The sequence below is a fragment of the Haliaeetus albicilla genome, chromosome 13 (genome assembly GCF_947461875.1).
Source record: "Haliaeetus albicilla chromosome 13, bHalAlb1.1, whole genome shotgun sequence".
Lineage (NCBI taxonomy): Eukaryota > Metazoa > Chordata > Aves > Accipitriformes > Accipitridae > Haliaeetus > Haliaeetus albicilla.
In genome coordinates, this window is record NC_091495.1 from 7,453,343 (window position 1) to 7,472,695 (window position 19,353).

Sequence of the window (19,353 nt, forward strand, 5' to 3'; positions counted from 1 at the left end):
AAAGGCATTTGAGATTGTAAAAATAATTTTAAAAATACATAGTATTTACTTAAAAATACATAGTATTTACTTAAATTATTTTATACACAGCAATGCCTGCTTGGGTGCAAGCTTCTGTATTGCACTGAGTCACAGGGAGACATTGAATAACTAACTGGGTACCTGCAGTATGTTTTCTATACACATATTCTATATTAATTCTTCAGAAGTTATCACATTGTCTCTTGATTAGGGTTTATGCTCCTAGTCACTCAGTGGGAAGGGTCTCCTGACAGTTTTCCTGCTGCCCAGATGATTGTCAAAACTCAGCAGTTTCATCATATTGATGAGGTATGAAAAGAGAGAGCATTAGATACATCAAGAAATATAACATGTACTGAGAAACCAGTAACAATGATGAACTCTTTGGTCTCTAATGAGAGTGGACAAAGTTCATGTGCTCCATTGTTGTAACAATCACTGCTAACAGGAAAAATGTCACATGGTGCCATTTTTTGTTCTCTTTGTGATCTTTGTTACAGCAGCAGTTTATCAGAACTCTGGAAACCTCATCCTCTTTGTCCTGCGAGACACAATATCACCGCTATTTCCACAGTCCAAAACCACCTTACGACTAGCCTAAAAAATTCTGTTTTCCTCTCAGATAACACAAGTACCTAAACTTCAAAGATAAAATGCTGACTACTGGTTAGGAGGTGCTGAATATAATGCATACCACAAACCTGGTATGTATTTACCCTGCAGACTTATCTCTCTAGTGTGGCTATGCTACAACATTTTATTTTTCTGTCAAGTGTAACTAAATGAGGAATTAAAGCATCTTTACTGAGGTTATAAAAAATTTATAGCACTACAAAAGGTAAAACTATCGCTGTTATTCCCAGTTCTGCAACCAGCTAATTGTCTTATTGCTGTAGTTTCTCCCTATGAGAATTTTCAACTCTAGGAAGAAAGGATGATTCCTTCTTACATATGGATGGATACACATCACTTTTTTAAAAATTTCTTGTGATTATACATCACATTTGCCAAACTTGCTTATATAACCTTACATTAAGCGTCTTAATGAACCACGCTATAGGCTTACACAAGTACTCTGCTAATGACTATCAGCCTGCAGACTGGCTAAAAGAATGTTGCACATCTATAAATCCCTAAATCCATGATGAAGCAATCAACTGACATATCCAGAAACACACACTTAAAATCCATCACATTATCTCAGGCTTGCCAGTGACTATGAGGCAGAACAATGGAAGGAGTGATCATTATAATAACCAGCAAATTTATCAAGGAGAAAAAAATATGATTAGTCAATTGAAATCAGCTACTGTGACACCTGACACTCTCCAAAGGGGTATGTCCACTGTAGCTGCTGCATGCAGAGACTCGTAGGAGTTACTGGTAGGTGAAGGTCTGGAACCTAACAAGGTCCAAGTACAAAAATTATTTCATGTGGCAATTACTCTAGGGTGTATTATAGTCCAAAATACGCAGGAATAAAATGTCAGCTAATTAAGGATAAACAAGGAAAGATGGTGCTACTTTGTAAAAATGCTGACTTCTCATAATATTTATCTACATGTAAAGGAGAAGAACTCCGTACTCAGAAAATACTGCATCTGCTACTAAGGAAAAGCTAAAAAGCTAACTTGTTCCCTGTTAGCTGATCCAGTCAGCTCAGTAATGTTTCACTGAACATATCGTGGGTTTTTTCAAGTTCTGAGTATGTGCATTCAACACTGACAAACAGGCATGACACAGACACAGGATCAAGCCTTATCTTCTTCCCTGGAATGCTCCGTACAGCTGAACCTGTGGTGTTAACCCACAACCCTTCAAGCTTCTGATTACTCATGCCTCTGAATTACTGCTACTTTCATACATGTAAGTAATTTTGACTTTTTTTTTTACAGAATATTTAAATATGGAAACATATCAAAACAAAATTGTATGCAGACACTCAGGTGTCTGGAATTACACATTATGCTCACTAGGTTTTACATTTTATTTACATTATCTCAGTCTGAATGGAATGTCTTCTAAAATTGCTATTTAAGGTAACATTGGTTTTGGTTATTTACCAAAACCTGTAAATACAGTAAAACATAACTGTGATGTGTACTAGGGTATATACTATGGAATATAAATTTAAAATATTGATTTATTTTATTTTTGCAGAGTAATAAAAACCAGAATTGAATCTGGTAAACACCAGAACTATTGAGTACAGAATAAATTTCCCCCACGACTACCACAGATCCAGCTCCACTGGAAACCAGTGACAAAGTACTAGAACAGACGAAGCACTGGCAACCCCCAACCTCCTAAGTAAAACATTAAAACTTGCTTCAAAAAAGATTAGGTGAATTGGTTTGGGGTTTTTTTTGTTTGTTTTAAACACTCCAGCTCCTGATTTACAATCTACTGTTGCTGTTGCTAGTGCTAGTACTGGAGTGCTGAACCAGCTAAGTTTCCTTATTCAAAAGTTGTCCCTGCAGGGTTTTTTATCTGCCTATTTGTACTTTTCAAGACAGTTCAAGTTCATCTGGAACATCTTTGAGATTAATGTCACCTTGCCTGTGGTTAGATTTCTTGCTGAATTTGCTCTCTTCCAATCATCCCTTCAGGACTTGCAAAAAAAAAACCAAACACCCAAAACAAACCCCAAAACCCAACCAAATAAAATCAAGAAAAAGGATTGAGCTCTGGTACAATATTTTCTTACACTTGCAGTTTTATGAATTTTATGCCTAACTTAATTAAAATGCTCCACTACAGTAGGAAAATAAGTAAAAGTCTGTCTTTTATCTACCTCAATTCCCTCCCAGGTAAGTTCCAGTTCCAGTTTTGTTGTTCATAAATCACTCTTACTTTAGCATAATGGGCTTTAAAAACAAATATTTCCTGATAATTTGAGAAAGGTCACTTATATTGTTCAGCAGTGTTCGGCATGAGCAAACTGAAGTCTGAAGTACATTCGCTGAGCAGGAAGCAAACTCAATCAACTCTTCTCCTTAGGAAGGATTTATCAGATTAATTCAAAAATTACAATGCATAACCTAATCACAACTTAATTTACATTTCCTCAAAGTTAAAGTAATAATATTACAGTGGTTGATTAATGAAATAGACCGTGTTTCAATCTAGGAACTTCCTAATTGCCCTTAGTGCTAAAATAAGTATATCTAACAGGAATCAATCAGATAGATAGATTTCTTGAAATACAACTGCAATTACAATTATATAATATTGCTGTCACCATTAACTGAATATATTTTAATAAACCCACCAAAATATTTAATTCACAAAACCCATGGTAGACCTATATGGCACACCTCACCTATGCCACTCTTCAGCTGGGCTAATGAGCCCAAGAAGCCTGTACTGCTGTATACTGTACTGCTTCCACTAGCTCAAGACAGCTCATTCACAACTAGTTTGTGTTCCTCTGTACAGCACTGTAGTGTGTCACAATCATATCCTTACAGAAACAAAGCCAGTTTAGCAAAAAAGAGAGCACAGACTCCATAGCATTTGCCAAAACTAGTGTATGTTCTACATGAATCACATAACACTTGTATGATGCACCAATGTCCACACAATGGACACTCAACAGTTTAATGAGCACACACATGAACCCATATATATGCTACAAAGCCCTCAAAACACACCACTGAATGAAATGAGATACCCGTATCCTGAGAGAACCTCACTTTGTGTTGGCTTCAGAAAATAAGTCCTTCCTCTCATTTACTTCAGAAGAGATTTGACCATGGCTATACAAAGTTCATAGCTTCTTTACACATAACCAATCATTCTCCAGTAACCAGAAAATGTAGGCTAATGTAATTCTATAGCACCATAAAAACATGGACTCGTGTACATGCATGTTCAGATGCCAGCACCATATACATCTGCTTCACGTGATCCCTGCTTGTTTTAATTATATAGTAACATTTTCCCCAAACCAAATATCAGAAGATGTCTGGCTGCAGAACAACTACATCCTCCATTCTATTTTGGAAAATGTAAATAAGTTATATAATATCTGGGGACATATTGCATACCTGGTCGCAGTTTGTTAATAATATCTCCAAAATACTTGGAGAACAAAACCGAAAATCAATCCTTAAGAAACACTTTGCCCACTGGGATCAGATTTATATGACATATTGTATGCCCATCTAATAATTCCCAAGAACCCCTTCTAAAGCTAGGATATAATGAAACCAAACACATTTTTATAGCTGTCGAGGTTTAACTCCAGCCAGCAACTAAGTACCACACAGCTGCTCACTCATTCCCCCACACACAGTGGAATGGGGGAGAGAATCAGGAAGAAAAAGGTAAAACTTGTGGGTTGAGAAAAGAACAGTTTAATAGAACAGAAAGAAGAATAAGAAACTAATAATGATAATAATAACAGTAATAAAATGTCAATAACAATAATAAAAAGATTGGAATATACAAAACAAGTGATGCACAATGCAATTGCTCACCACTCACCCACCGATGCCCAGTTAGTCCCCGAGCAGCAATCCCTCCCAGGCCAACTCCCCCCAGTTTACATACTGGGCATGACATCACATGGTATGGAATACCCCTTTGGCCAGTTTGAGTCAGCTCTCCTGGCTGTGTCCCCTCCCAGCTTCTTGTTGCCCTTCCAGCCTCCTTGATGGCTGGGCATGACAAGCTGAAAAATCCTTGACTTCGTCTACGCACTACCTAGCAACAACTGAAAACATCAGTGTGTTATCAACATTCTTCTTGTACTGAACCCAAAACATAACACTATACCAGCTACTAGAAAGAAAATGAACTCTATCCCAGCTGAAACCAGGACAATAGCCCACCTATAACCTCTTTAGAAAACAGATTTACAGTAGATCTTAAAGCATTAAGTTCTAATGTCATAAATTGCAAGATATCACTGTTTTCAAATCTCTTTAAAAGAACTGACTTCAAGACATAGGAAAACAGATTCGCTGTTGTTTCACAGAAAGAGAAGCAGACCTAAAGCCACAAAATGTTATAATGAAGGATATAGTTAGTGCTTGCTGAAAGCATCCTAACTACTATTTTCCTGTACCCATATAGCTGGCACCCAATTCTTTACTGTTTTTCCAGAATTCTCCCCAACAGCGAATCCTTTATACTACATAAACTAAAGCTATTTTTAGTGATTGTCAGATTTGAAGACTACAAATCTCTGTAGTTATTGTATCTTCCTCTTCTTGCATATAATCTCTCAATTAAAACAAATGTGTCCTCAAAGATCTTTAAAGAAGGGGCTGAATTAACAAACTGTTTAAGTGAACCAGAAGCAAGCCAATCCCTTATGAATACAGAGTCTGTAATTAGCCAAAATGCTCCATTTTGCTGCTCTTCACAGTGAGGCTGAGGCTCAATAAAAATTAAACACTGATGCAGGCAAGGCATTCCCATGGGGCTCACATATATTAATACATTACCACTCACCAGTTGCTTTATGTCAAAGAAACTGGGACACAACTTGAAATTGGCTGGCTGCCTATTTGATAAAATGGAAAGCTATTGGTGATAGGTATTTTCTCTTATTTTCATACCCCTAGTGTCATAAACAGACTAAGAAAGTACTTAAATGTGGCTCCTAACAGTCACATGCTCATAACGGTGCCAAACAGATACGACTCAGGTTCTGACTGATCATCATAGATTCTGCATGGAGTCACAGTTATACCTTTGGATCACCCCAAACCAATAATCCCTAGCACTGGTTTCCCAAAACCTCTAAGGATGAGGCCATCAGCTTCCTAAAAACATATCTGAATTTAGTTCTTAGCTTGATTAGGATGCAGTCAGCAGTCCACACTTCAGTGATAACCTTTTTAAGCAAAAATGAGAATAATTTAGGTGGCTTCATTACTACTCTGATGATAGCAATTTATAGAAACTTGAATATATAGAATAAAATAGTTTGGAACTATGATTATTTTGACTTCAACAGGACAGAGTAAGGAGAACAATGAGTGTTTACGAACTCTCTTTCAAGCTACAGATGACTAACCCATGAATGTATCAATCCTACAATTTATCAGCTCTTTCAAATCCCTGAGAAACTGAGGCACTCAGCATCTCTCTTGTGTCAAGTTAAAATAAATACTGTATTAAATTTCCTATTCAGCCAATTAAAGAACTTAAACATTAAATATGTAGCCAATAAAATGTTTAGTTTATCAAACAGTAAGCCACTGTTTGAAAAAAGGGTATTTCTAAAGCCTGCAGTACAATATCATCAGTTGATAGGACTATAAAAGCACCTCAAGCTGCAACTGCAAAATGATTCACCACCTTTGAAAAGCATGTTCCAAAATGAATGGGCTGATGTTCTGAAGTTTCACTTCTTATCCAGAAATCCTCTATTATGTTAACCTTTCGTAATTTGTCTTACTTTGTCCTTACAAGGTCATCATAACTTCCACTTCTGCAGCAGAATCCAGCCTTTCATCAATGGAGTGTGAGGATCATTCAAAGAGAAAATGAATGCACATCACCACTGAATGGCTTTAATTCTCATAAACTTCACAAATTCTAGGCTAGTTTATGCTTACCTTTCGCAGGAGGAAGCAAATACGCTCAATATTTCTCAGCCGCTCTCTCTGTCAAGAAAAAGTGGGAAAAAGGAGATTAGCTGATGTTATAAATTAAAGACAATATATTACAATTACAATGGGTCAAGATCATAATTAATGGCTGTAGGGAAGCAACACATTATTAACCTGAAATGATAGTATTCACTTCTTACCTACTGCTTGCAAGCCAAATGATTTACCCATTGTCGTGGTTTTAACCCCAGCCAGCAACTAAGCACCATGAGGCCACTCACTCATTGTCCCCCACCCAGTGGGATGAGGGAGAGAATCAGAAGGAAAAAAATGTAAAACTCATGGGTTGAGATAAAGACATTTTAATAGAACAGAAAGGAAGAGAATAATAATGATACTACTACTAATAATAATAAAATGGCAATAATAATAAAAGGATTGGAACATACAAAACAAGTGATGCATAATGCAATTGCTCACCACTCACCCACCGATGCACAGTTAGTTCCTGAGCAGTGATCCCCCCCTGCCAGGCCAGCTCCCCCCAGTTTATATATACTGGGCATGACATCACATGGTATGGAATACCCCTTTGGCCAGTTTGGGTCAGCTCTCCTGGCTGCGTCCCCTCCCTACTTCTTGTGCCCCTCCAGCGTTCTCGCTGGCTGGGCATGAGAAGCTGAAAAATCCTTGACTTAGTCTAAACACTACATAGCAACAACTGAAAACATCAGTGTGTTATCAACACTCTTCTCATACTGAATTCAAGACATAACACTATACCAGCTACTAGGAAGAAAATAACTTTATCCCAGCTGAAACCAGGACACCCATTAAGTTCCAGTAAGTTATTTTTTTATCTGTTACTGGGTGTAACAATATAAACTGGGGATTCAAGTCTGTGTTAGCCTTGAGCCAGAGGCTGCAACTTCTTTTAAGTCAGCATTTGTGGCTCTGTCCAATGGGGCCAATCTATACCACAGAGACTTGGTCTTGCATTTTCAGGTACCCAGCCTCTGGTTTCAAGATGTCCTGGTTTCAGCTGGGATGTAGTTAACTGTCTTCCTAGTAGCTGGTACAGTGCTATGTTTTGAGTTCAGTATGTGAAGAATGTTGATAACACTGATGTTTTCAGTTGTTGCTCAGTAGTGTTTAGACTACAGTCAAGGATTTTTCAGCTTCTCATGCCCAGCCAGGGCACCTGACCCAAACTGGCCAACAGTGTATTCCATACCATGGGACGTCCCATCTAGTTTAGGAACTGGGAAGGGGGGGGCAGGGTTTTTTCGCCGCTCGGGGACTGGCTGGGTGTCGGTCGGCGGGTGGTGAGCAATTGCCCTGCGCATCATTTGTACATTTCAATCCTTTTATTACTACTGTTGTCATTTTATTAGTGTTATCATTATCATTATTAGTCTCTTCTTTTCTGTTCTATTAAATCGTTCTTATCTCAACCCAGGAGTTTTACTTCTTTTCCTGATTTTCTCCCCCATCCCACTGGATGGGGGGGAGTGAGTGAGCGGCTGCGTGGTGCTTAGTTGCTGGCTGGGGTTAAACCACGACACAAGATAATTCTGAATGGGAAAAACAACTATGGAGTTAGAATGGCAGCCCTTCCTCTATCACTAAGAGGGTGCCTGAGCAACACGTGATATTAGAATTTAACCCATTAGTGAAGAATATCTGAAATGTCCTAGAAATGCCACTTTAAACAACAGATGCATTCATAAATACTGAAAGTCACTGTAATTAAGCACTGTAACTCAAAAGATGCTCTAAGCTCGATTCACAGAAAGACAACAAGTCAAAGACAGGTTTTCTTTTAAATGGCTCATAATGAGAAATTCACTAGTAAAATCAGATTTCACTCTGCGTAACCCCATCACTAGAATTACTGTGAAAGATCCTACTGTTGGCTACACTGCAGAAGGCAGAGTGGATTTGTTGTCTTCAGAAGACTATCTGGTAAAATTTTCATTTAGACATGGGAAAAATATTCTGAACAATGACCTTTTTTAAACAGGTAATGTAATATACCAATGTGAGAAGCCAACTCTCCCTAGACTTTTTGCTTTTCAAACATTTTAAATTTGCTCCAAGTTTGAGGTTTATTTTTATTCTCCAAAGAAATGTCTCTTTTCCTTTCCTGTCTCCAAGTGTAAGCCATTTTTAACAAAAGTATCGTTTTGGAAAGACAATGAGACAGTGGCAGCTTGATAGGCACCAGACAAATAATTCTCAGTACTGCCATTGGTTTTGCCTCTGATTTCTTCTTAATTCAGCCTCCTTTTGTCAAAAAGGCTCTTCCCTCCATCATGAAAACGTTGTGGAAGACACATGAGTAAACATCAGACATTCTTATGGTGCAATAAAGAAAACTACCCCACCAAATAAATGGAATATGGGCATGAGCAACTATGCATAGGGAAAAAGGAAAATATGCTGGACCAAAGACATAAGAAATACTTGCTAAAAATCTTTCTTTTATGTCAATATAAAAGGCATCAACATGTATATAGTGCAGAAGAAAGCAATCTGAGATTATTGCTTGAGTTATCATAGAAAGTTTCATAGAAGAGAGTCAAATATGTCAACTGATCACAGAATACTTTTCTGTGTTGTACTGGCAACTCTACGATTAACTTTTTAATTACACCACTAATGTGACTGAAACACGGACTTATTAACTTCTTTTATCCGGGAGACCAATTCCATTACCGTTTTAAAATAAGAGGAAATTACCTCCATGGAGCATCTTACAAGTTTTAGGAGGAGAACAAATTACTGGAATTTGCTATATATAAATACACATTTCTTGTGTGCAGTTCTCATGATGGGAAGTAAAAACAGATGAAGTGAATTCAAAATCAGATTATTTTCAGTAAATTCAAAACCAGATTACTTCAACTGAAGTCCTCTATGGGATTTCTTCATATAATTTCTTTCTTCTGTTCTTATTCTTTGCTTATGTGTTAGTGAACAGTAAACAAGATTTCTTGTTTGAAGATTCATGTAAAGATTACACTTAAAATCACCAGTGGTCTAAGCAGTACCACAAATCCTCTGCTGAGTTATGAAACAAGGTTAAATGGCAAAGTACTAGCTACTGAATCTGGTTATCATTTGTAGGCAATTCAGTAACTTGATACTCTGTAGAGATCAAATTCAGCACCTGTCATAATCATTGTAATTCCCAGTGAGATGACGGGAGCCAAGTTCTGCTCTCAGTTCTGGTGGTACAAATCTCATGCATGTTTAACTGTAGTCAGCTAAATCACCCTAGATTACAGCTTTAATTAACACAGGAATTTTCATATGCTTAAATCTGGGTTGCATTTTGGTTCATTAGGTAAAACTGAGTTTACAGTCCCAGGGTGATATTTAACCTTTTCCATAGCAGATGCAGCAGAACGTGTTATTTACTCTTAAAGCACAGGAGAATTTAGAGCCCCGCCATGGGACAGAGGTCTAGGAATGCACCTCTTAGCAAATCCCTTCAAGCTTTTGACTCATTGATACAGACAGTATGGGAGAAGGTAGTCATCCCATGCTTGAACGCAGAGAAAGCAAATTATTTCAAAAAGGAAAATTTGTGCCACAGAATGAAAAGATAAAAAGAAAGCATTAGCATCACATTATATATCCTTCAGTTTTTGAACTTCTAAATTATTTTCCTGCCTCCTTCAGCAAAAAGGAAAGCTATTAGCATAAAGAGTCGTCATCTGGCTTCCTAAGACTGGCCCAATAAATAATTTTCCAAACTACAGTTGACTTCACAACAGATTCTACATTCATTTCTATACTCATACTTTCACTGACAGTTTAGTGCATCTCCCTTTCTTTAGTAGCTGTTGCTCAGCAAGCCACTGGTTGTACTCACTGCGTGGACTGGGTTGCACTGATCTATTGGGCTTTTGAAGTCTGTCCGAAGTTCATCAAAGGCGATTATCTGAAAAAAAATTTTTTTCAAATATTGTAACGAATGCTCATTCAAACACTTATTTTTCCTTTAGGGACTAGTTAGATGCATTGCCTCTCTTCCTCCCCTTCCAGAGAAAGCATGGAAAACTAGCTTCCCCGACACACTCCTTTCAGAACTAACTAGTTAAAACACAACATGGGATACTGCTACATATGACACCTGGAATCCATTAATGTGTCACTCTGTAAAACCATATCTATAGCCTTCTCAGCATTGTTACTTTCCAGATTTCTTCCCTCATATCAGCTAGAATTCTTTTCTCAAACTTCCAAATGACATAAAACTACTTCACAAACAAATACATCTCCAGACTTGATGGAAAAAGTCATTAGCTACCTAAAACATAGACATGCATCAGATATGCTATTCTAGGTTCAATACATACACAACAGCCCCCTTTTATTAGTTGTTAAGCCTACTTCAGATATTAATTCTGAATTAGTATCAGCTTTATTATTATTAAGCTGCTATTCATTATCAAGCAAACTCCTCAAAAGGTAAACTGCTCTAGAGTAAAACATACCCTTCCTAAATTCTGGCAGGTTTTAGAACCTTACTTCAGACCTCATTAATGGAGAAATGTCTTTTGCTCATGTCCTTTAGTTTCTTCCATTAACTGATGGATTGAGACACACTGGTAATTAGTGCCTGCTTTTAAAGTACAGCAGATAACAGTGCCCATAAAAGTAACATTTGATAATGTTTTCTTGGAAAGAAAACAGCTGTAATAACCCTCAGGATATTTCATTCAAAGATCTCAAAGCACGTTCTTAATTTTATTTTATGTTTGTATTCTAGTAATACCTTTTCTTCTGCTTGCTTCGCCCAAGGAATGAAAGCTCACTATGACAGGCACCACATAAATAGATGTTAAAACAATGATTCCTTTTTAGACAGTTTACAACCCAGGAAAGTATTTGTTCTCAATAAAAAGATGACGGAAGTACAGGGTAGCAGTCAGGTAATTAGTATATGAGCGCACCATTCTATGACATGTTACAGCATGCCTGCTGCCTAGCTGTTCAAAAAATAACCAACTGAGTGTCAACACAGACCGGCTGTATAGGTAAAACAGATTCATTTTACAGATATGGAATGCAGGAGCAGAAATCCTGAAAAGAGCCTATCCATGATTTATATAATAATCTGGTGAGAGGCTTGAGAATAAAACCTAGAGCTACAATCCACAAATCTAAGCCCTAGTCTGCATCCCACTCTAATGCTGCATTCATCACACTGAAGCACATTTAAAATAAAAAATGTGGCATTTTACAAGAGTACTCTACAGAATTCAATTTATTCAACTATGACAAGTCAAAGTGCTAGAATAAACCACAAAGGGAACTATAAAACATGATTGCAAGTGAAGCATTTCTCCCCATGGATGCCATATCTCTACAAGTTAGGAATTAGATCTGCAACAGATGTTTAGACTAAGGTAAAAGAGCAAATCTCAGAAACTGTGAGAGAGTCAGAGTATAGTTGTGAAGAATAAGGTTCATGACACCTCTGTATTTAATACTTCTTGAACAGGTCTTCATATTCCCAAGCTGGGCCAACTGTTAAGAGGGTAACAACCACGCAAGTCAAACGCACACACTTCTGTTTGTAATTAGGTATCAACATTGGCACTGACAGCACTGACAAAAAGGGGGAAGGATGGCCCTATAACAGGTAACAGAGCTGCCTCTGTTCATAACTGTGCCAATGATTTACTTTGGGATCCTGAGCATCTCCCTTAAATTCTCTTTGTCTCACTGCACTGGTACTTACAGATGTAGCTTTAAGATAGAAAACAGTTACGAGCTTTGAGTGACAACCGTTTTTAATAATGTACAGTGGTAACAGCTTTTTTTTCTGTTGTAAATGTAGAGATGAGCTGAAATTTCCTTGGGGGCGGGGGGTGGGGGGAAGAGTGAACGTGCCATGCTCTGTGCTCTTCCTGTTGGTAGTCAGTAACAGCAACCAGGAATTTGAGATAATCACGAAATGACAGGCAGTACAAGATCCAGCTCATGCTGTGAGGAAAGACTGGTCCGAGACAACATGGGGAACCCGAATACTGGAATGGTAAGATGGACCCCGTTCAAGAAGTCCAGAAAAGCCTCTAAATATTCACTGAACACAGAGACAGGATGATAACCCTGAAGTGTGTTTAGATGAAGAAGAACTAGGTCACTCTGAAAGACAGAGCCATTAAGGCAGAGCTCTGTTGAGCTAGCCTTAACTAATGCAGCTAAGTCTTGGGGAAATCCTAAATGATAGTTTGGAAAAGAGATTAGCCTCAAATATACTACACATTTCAATTTGCTCATTTTTTGCTTTCTCGTGTTTTTTTTAACCAGCATTCCCAACTCTGTAGTCAAAAACCTACTCTTTATTTGCTGGCATGCAATTTATTTTCTGTTATTCTTGCATTATATCCAAGTGCATTGAAACAAATCTGACAGTATTAAGCACATCGTTTTCATGGAACCAGTAAGTGTAAATACAATAGTTTCACAGATAAATCTTTAGGGATGCTGCTAATTATGAAAATGTTAAGAGACGTTCCTGCTACACCTGCAAGAAACAGACTGAGGTCTGGTATCAAGCATACAGGATTGAAAGTAAGCTTCTTCATTAAAAGTTTCAGTGTCTCTCTGGAAGGAGGCTGACAAATAAAGCCTCCTCAATTCTTAGTATTTTATTTCATAAAAGTTCCATAATAATTTATATTTTGTTAAATCTCCAGGAATAGAAATCTAGTGATGACATAAAGATACCTATTTTAATTTATGAAAAAGCACATTCCTATTTCTCAGTCACAGTGAAAAACTTGAAGGCATAACATTAGGCAGGCTCACAATTAGAAGGAATATAAAGAAACTCCCAAAGTTTTTTTGGGGGGGTGGGTTTTTGTGGTTTGGGTTTTTTTCTTTTTTCTTTTTTTTTTTTTAAATCTCACAACGTTGTGTGTTCTAATTCTAAGACTGCAATTGAGAAATGATGGAAACAAAGCTGTAGCTTCTTAAGATTGGCGGTTGCTCACAATACACTACGTAACTGTGCAACAAATTATATTGTATTTCTGAAAATAAGGCTGGGTTGTGCTGCAACATGGTTTACATAATTAATTAGTAAACATCTTCCTCTTTGAATTATAACTATCCTTCTGTAGCAGTTTAATGCCCTAGGGCATTGTGTGGCCGGAGTTGCCATTCTTCCCTACAAAAAACAAATAACTCACTACTTGTTTCCATTAAGTATTTCACAATGCTTTCACAGGAGATGCAGCGCTCTGGGCATACTTTACAGAAACAATCTTCTGCCCATTTACATTTCAGTTGGATGCAGTACAGCTACTTGCTTCCCATACATCAGTGGACCAGAGTTGCTGAATGCTCTGCAACAGCATCCAGGTATTCTCAAGGTCTGTTTCACCTCCGAAATTGCCACACTTATCAGCAACTTGACAGAGTAGATCATTTAGAGGGAAACAATGTAATAGATCCCAGTCAGGGCACCTCACCACATGAATTGCCATCATTACACCTTTGTAAATGAATGTATTTTATAAACTGTTCAATATCTTTTAGTTGTCCAATCTAATTTGATCCAGGGTGGCGATTAAGACTACAAAACATACATTTGCGTGGACATCAGCGACCCCATCTCTCCAAAGGCCACACAAGAAGCAGACAGCTGCAAAGAAAAATGACTAGCCTCTAGTCACAAAGCTAAACAGGGAGCTAAGTGGACAGCATTTTGGAAACATGTGCCAGGGACTGATCTTACACAGAGGAGAAGTTTATTTCTTTTAGTAAATATTAACATTGTACACGGTTTCATAGAAAGACAATAAGGACCATTTGATGCTTACTTAGGAATGCCAAGAAAAAAAATCAAGCTATTTACAAAGCTCTACCAGAAAAAAAGCGTCATTTTTAGCAATAATTTTTTATGATTACTGCACAATGGGGCCAGGGATTGAACAGGCAATGGATATTGAACTACCTTCAGACTTGGGGAATTTTCCCTGTGATTCCACATTGTGAAACATTGCAGGAATTTTGCTCTGCCACTGCCCTAGCTGTGCTTTTTTTCTGTTGATAGAAGTGTACTTGTGGTTGTTATCCACCTGACAGAACTAAAAGTTTATGAAAATACTGGTTGCGTCCTCTGGTGATTCACACCATCTACAAATCTCAAAACTCCAAGTATAAGTCAGCAAGGAGTTTGCCCCAGTTTAAACACATACTGAACGGATGAGATTGTGATGACAACGTATGTTTCAGTACAGCTACAACTGCAATGATATTTATAAAATTTGTTTTCATTACCCACACTCTCTGTCCTCATCTCTCCAGACAATAACAGCTTTGAATAATGAAGTATTCGCATAAGATTGAACCTGAATTTTGTTTTCTTCCTATGCTTATACACCCATCAAACTGAAAATTTCACCTATTAATGGCAGGAATGAATTATGATCTCTCATTTTTAAGGAAGATACTTTTTTTTTTTAATCACTAAGCTCTTACAGAAATATACTTTAATTGAGAATGTGATGTTTTAGGGTGGCAGTGGAGTTGGTGTGGGTGTGAATTCAGTGACAGCAAAGAAGTTGGATATTACTGCTTACTGGCATCTCAGAAAAGTTAAGATAAAACAGAACTTGATGACAACCACACTAACCACAGAACAGAAAAGTAACACTTAACATATGTTTCCTTGACACCACCCTGTCAATGCACCACAATGCCATCTTGAGGAAACTGTCTTTAATGGTTCATTTAAACCATTTGTCTACCCCTCCACTCTCTCACACAGCTTTCACAGCACCCATACCAGCAGTTCATAGGCTGTCTGCAAGTCAGCACATGGACAGAAGGTGGACAGGTTTAGGAGCATGTTGTGCTCCAAAACTTCATGCCTGCCCATCAACTGCTGTATAGACATATTTACTGTGTTTGGGAAACAGTGTTGAACATTTATCATGTTTGAATCATGTTGATGCAAGATGAGCGAGTTACTTTGGATTTTGTTGAGCAAAAGCAGCAAATGACAAAATCTGTGAGTGTCAGTCACAAAAGAATGCAAAAGGACCTGAAATGGAAAATAAGTCACTGCCTTGACACGATGGAGTAAGGGGAGCCCATAGAGAGATGCAGAGAATGGTGACATTGACAAAGTGACAGACTGAGAGCACAGGGTTTGCTACCCAATTCTTATCATGATATGAAAGGAATCTGAACAAGAAATTTAGCTGTGTGGTTGGTGAACATTTGTTCAAGATGGCTGTTCCTCCTCCCTCTTTCTCTTCTGGTTGAACTGATCTGGTTCATGCTACCAAGCAATGTAAACACAGCAAGGAAAACCCTTCCCCCTCTGTAAAGGTTCCTCTGAGTTGACACCCTCCACTGTGATCTCCAATGAGAACGGTCATTTCAGCTTAAGTGGCTGTTAGTCACAATACTTTCAATATTCTAGTAATACCCTATAAATCATAAGAGGTGTTAACTGTAAAGTAATTTTATTAATGTTACAGTCTGTGATACAGCCCAGAGACCATACATGACATGTCAAGTAATTTAGATGTGTGATTTAAACTGCTTTTTAAGTACGGTCTTCCTCCCCCTCACCAGGACCATTTTTTGTTAAATTCAGCACTCACAGCATCACAGATGACTGAAACCAGGTCTGAATCAACCTGACAATCTTCTTTTGAGAATACCATAAAGTGCTGACATTAGGCTATGAGAAAAAAATGAAATCAAATTACTGGGAAAAAATTCTGCTTGTGATACTAACAAATCCTGTTATATGATACTAAACTACACATGAGTACACCAGAGAGCAATTTGGCCTACTTTGGTTCATTAGCACAGGAAAAGGATGGAATGCAGGTTGTGCTATGACAGGAAATATATTTTTTTTACTTGCCAGTGCTTGAGTGTATTGTTCATTATTTGTTTTTACTAAATGTTACTAAACATCTGATGGGCTGGGGTTTTTAAGGCCTTGAAACCAAGAGCTGGCTGCTCGGAGGAAATGGTGTTCAGCTCTCATTTCATATTGTATTGTAATAAATTGATGTCTTCCTACAACATCTTGATTGCCACTGAGCTGCACAGCACAACTTTCACAGCCTCTGAAGGCAGAAAAGACAGACCTTAACTTCTACTGAAAAAAACCCCACAGCCTACTGTTGCACTCTATCACCTACCTGCAGCCCCTCAAAAAAAGGCATAAAATAAATACAAGAAGGTGCAGTGATGGGAAAACATCCAGAATGTGTGTGTATGCACTTTATAACTATTCTATAATTATTACTTAAAAAGAAAATTAACTTCATGGGAAGGATGCAGGCTCACAGTTAAGAATATGCACAAAGCCTTTAGACAGAGGGGTTATCAGCTGATTCACATTTAAAAACACCTGGAGCTAGGTAGACATGCAGCAAAGGAGTAGCTCCCAGATTCCCTTCACAAGTCACTTTCTGTCTTCAGAACAGGAGACAAAAGAGGCTGTTACCGCTCAAGTTAATTCGAAAGCAATTAAACAGGCTAAACACCAGAGGCCAACGCTGCACAGCATCTTCATATATGCTGACAGGAAGCTGAAAAACAATCTTTGTTTTAAGTCTTGGGGTTAACTTTCAAACCCTTCAAAAAATATCCAGATCAGTATAACTCTCTGCTTTTCACTTCTTAAAGAGGGAATTTCTATATTCTTATTTTGTACTTACTTAGTAAGATGAGTATTTATGGTGCTCTTCACTCACGTTCTTAAGACAAGTGGTCTGTACCCAGTATTGCATCTGTACTTAACACAGCTCATGAACGCTTCTGGCAAGCCTCAGAGCTGCTTCACGTTCAGGTTCACAAATTCAACCTATGACCCACAGAGAGTACAAAATTGTTCATTAAGGTTACAACTGTAACTATAGTAAATTCAGTATTTCAGTGAGCTAGATACTAAAGCGTATTGACTTTAAAATGCTGGAGCTGTGCAGTATTACAAGTTTACAAAGCTGTTCTCACTCATGCCCCCCATGACTATCTTTCTGGGTGTAAAGAGATCTCCAACAAAGTAATAGTTCTTCATAAAACAAACTACTTCAATTTACTAGGGATCCCAAACGTATTATAGTACAGATTCACCAATATTTACTTGCTCAGGGGCTGGGGAACATACAGCTGCTCTAATCATTACTATCAGTACTATGTAAACAGTTCAGAGAAGAAAATGAAGAAATACATACTAGAACTGCAGTACTGGAAGATTTAAGGCAGCAGAAAGTAAAACTTAAGCTACAGTTTGACCAAGAAATGGAAGTCAAAAAACATACAAACTTTCAAGGAAATGTTTTAGGGCTATTTTTGCCTCCTATTTCATCCAGAAAGAATAGCTACCAGTGATCCTGCACACTAGCGTTTTGTTAAATAGCACAAGCGATCAGATCCTCATTTTAGTAAGAAGATGATTAGGTGTATATATCAGAGTTTTCAATATAATGTATTTTGTCTAAGTCAGAAGAACAAGTATTTCCAACATTTCCAATAAACTGATTCTGAAAGAATTTCCAGATTTAAGACAAAAAGCAAAAATCTGCTCCAACACTACATTTTTGCTTTGGAATTTATTTTGGGTTTAGGCAAATCAGATTATATGACATAGTTCAATATTTCATTGTATTTATTTTGAAGAAAACACACTGCTTAGTAGAGATTGAAACATTTTCTCTTACTTTCTAGATCAAAATATCTCGTTTGTCCTATAATGAAACAGCAATGCCAGTTAAGTGTTACCATTATATTGTCACTTAATTGTCAACACAGCATTCAAGAAAGAGAACTGGAAGGGACTTCCTGGGCTGCCAGCTTCAGCTTCCTGGGCTGTCAGCTTCAGCCCCCAATTTCTGCAGACACCACACCAGAAGATCCAAGTGGTAAATAGACCAAGCTTATTTTTAAAACAGGGAGGAGGCATATGATTTCCCTTTTCACTGTTCCATTTGGAACACAGCACAAACCTGCTGTGAAAGTTGGGAGCCTTCTCCTAACTTTTAAATTTGTTCAGAGATAACACAAGCCATGTATATCATTGGCAAGACTGCTTTATTACAACAGCTACTTAGTAAAATGAGAAAGTTTTATTTTGCTGGAACTTGCATCAAAATTGGCATGACTCCAAACCCATTTGTCTTCAATTCAGCAGAAATTCCATCCCAGCTCATGGTAATTGACATTCATACAAACCCACACATACACACACAAATCTTACGCATTACAGCCCTTGTATGTGAATTAATAACAGACCTAAACGATGCTGACACTGAATCTCTACTTCATTTCTTCCTAAAACAGTGGATAACTCTTGGTTGTCTGGAGCTTTTTATACTGACACCTGCCAATAGCAACTAGATCTAACCAATCCCTTTTTTGAAAGGGTCAAAACCTTTTTCTTGCCAAATTTCTTTAAGAGCCTTTATACACAAGTTACATGTATCAAATTATCCCTGCATTATTAACCCCTTACTTCTAACAGCAAGGAGAAGAAGAAAGATCCTTATGAACATGAGGAAAGGGCCATGGATAATATGACAGCACAATAATGAATGGCAGAGAAATAAAAAATGGTGAAATAAGGTTCCTGTTTTGGGCTATCCAGCAGGTTCAGCTCTCTGTGGCTGAGGGGACACCACACTCTCCCCTTGCTGATCTAAGCAAGGACCGAGTCCAAAAAGAACTCTGTGCCTAGTACTGCATCCCAAGGGAAGAAGTTTCCCTGACAAGCAAG

At 37.8% G+C, this 19,353-nt stretch overlaps 1 protein-coding gene across 1 annotated transcript in view; it reads right to left on the reverse strand.

The window, feature by feature from the left end:
- The window catches only part of CNIH3 (cornichon family AMPA receptor auxiliary protein 3), a 52,827-nt gene that overhangs the window by 15,964 nt on the left and 17,510 nt on the right, over positions 1-19,353 (reverse strand). The window contains exons 2-3 of the mRNA XM_069800055.1: positions 10,468-10,536; positions 6,594-6,641 (exon numbers count right to left, since the gene is read on the reverse strand). Coding sequence (XP_069656156.1) covers positions 6,594-6,641; positions 10,468-10,536 — 117 coding nt within the window. The remainder of the gene's footprint in view (positions 1-6,593; positions 6,642-10,467; positions 10,537-19,353) is intronic.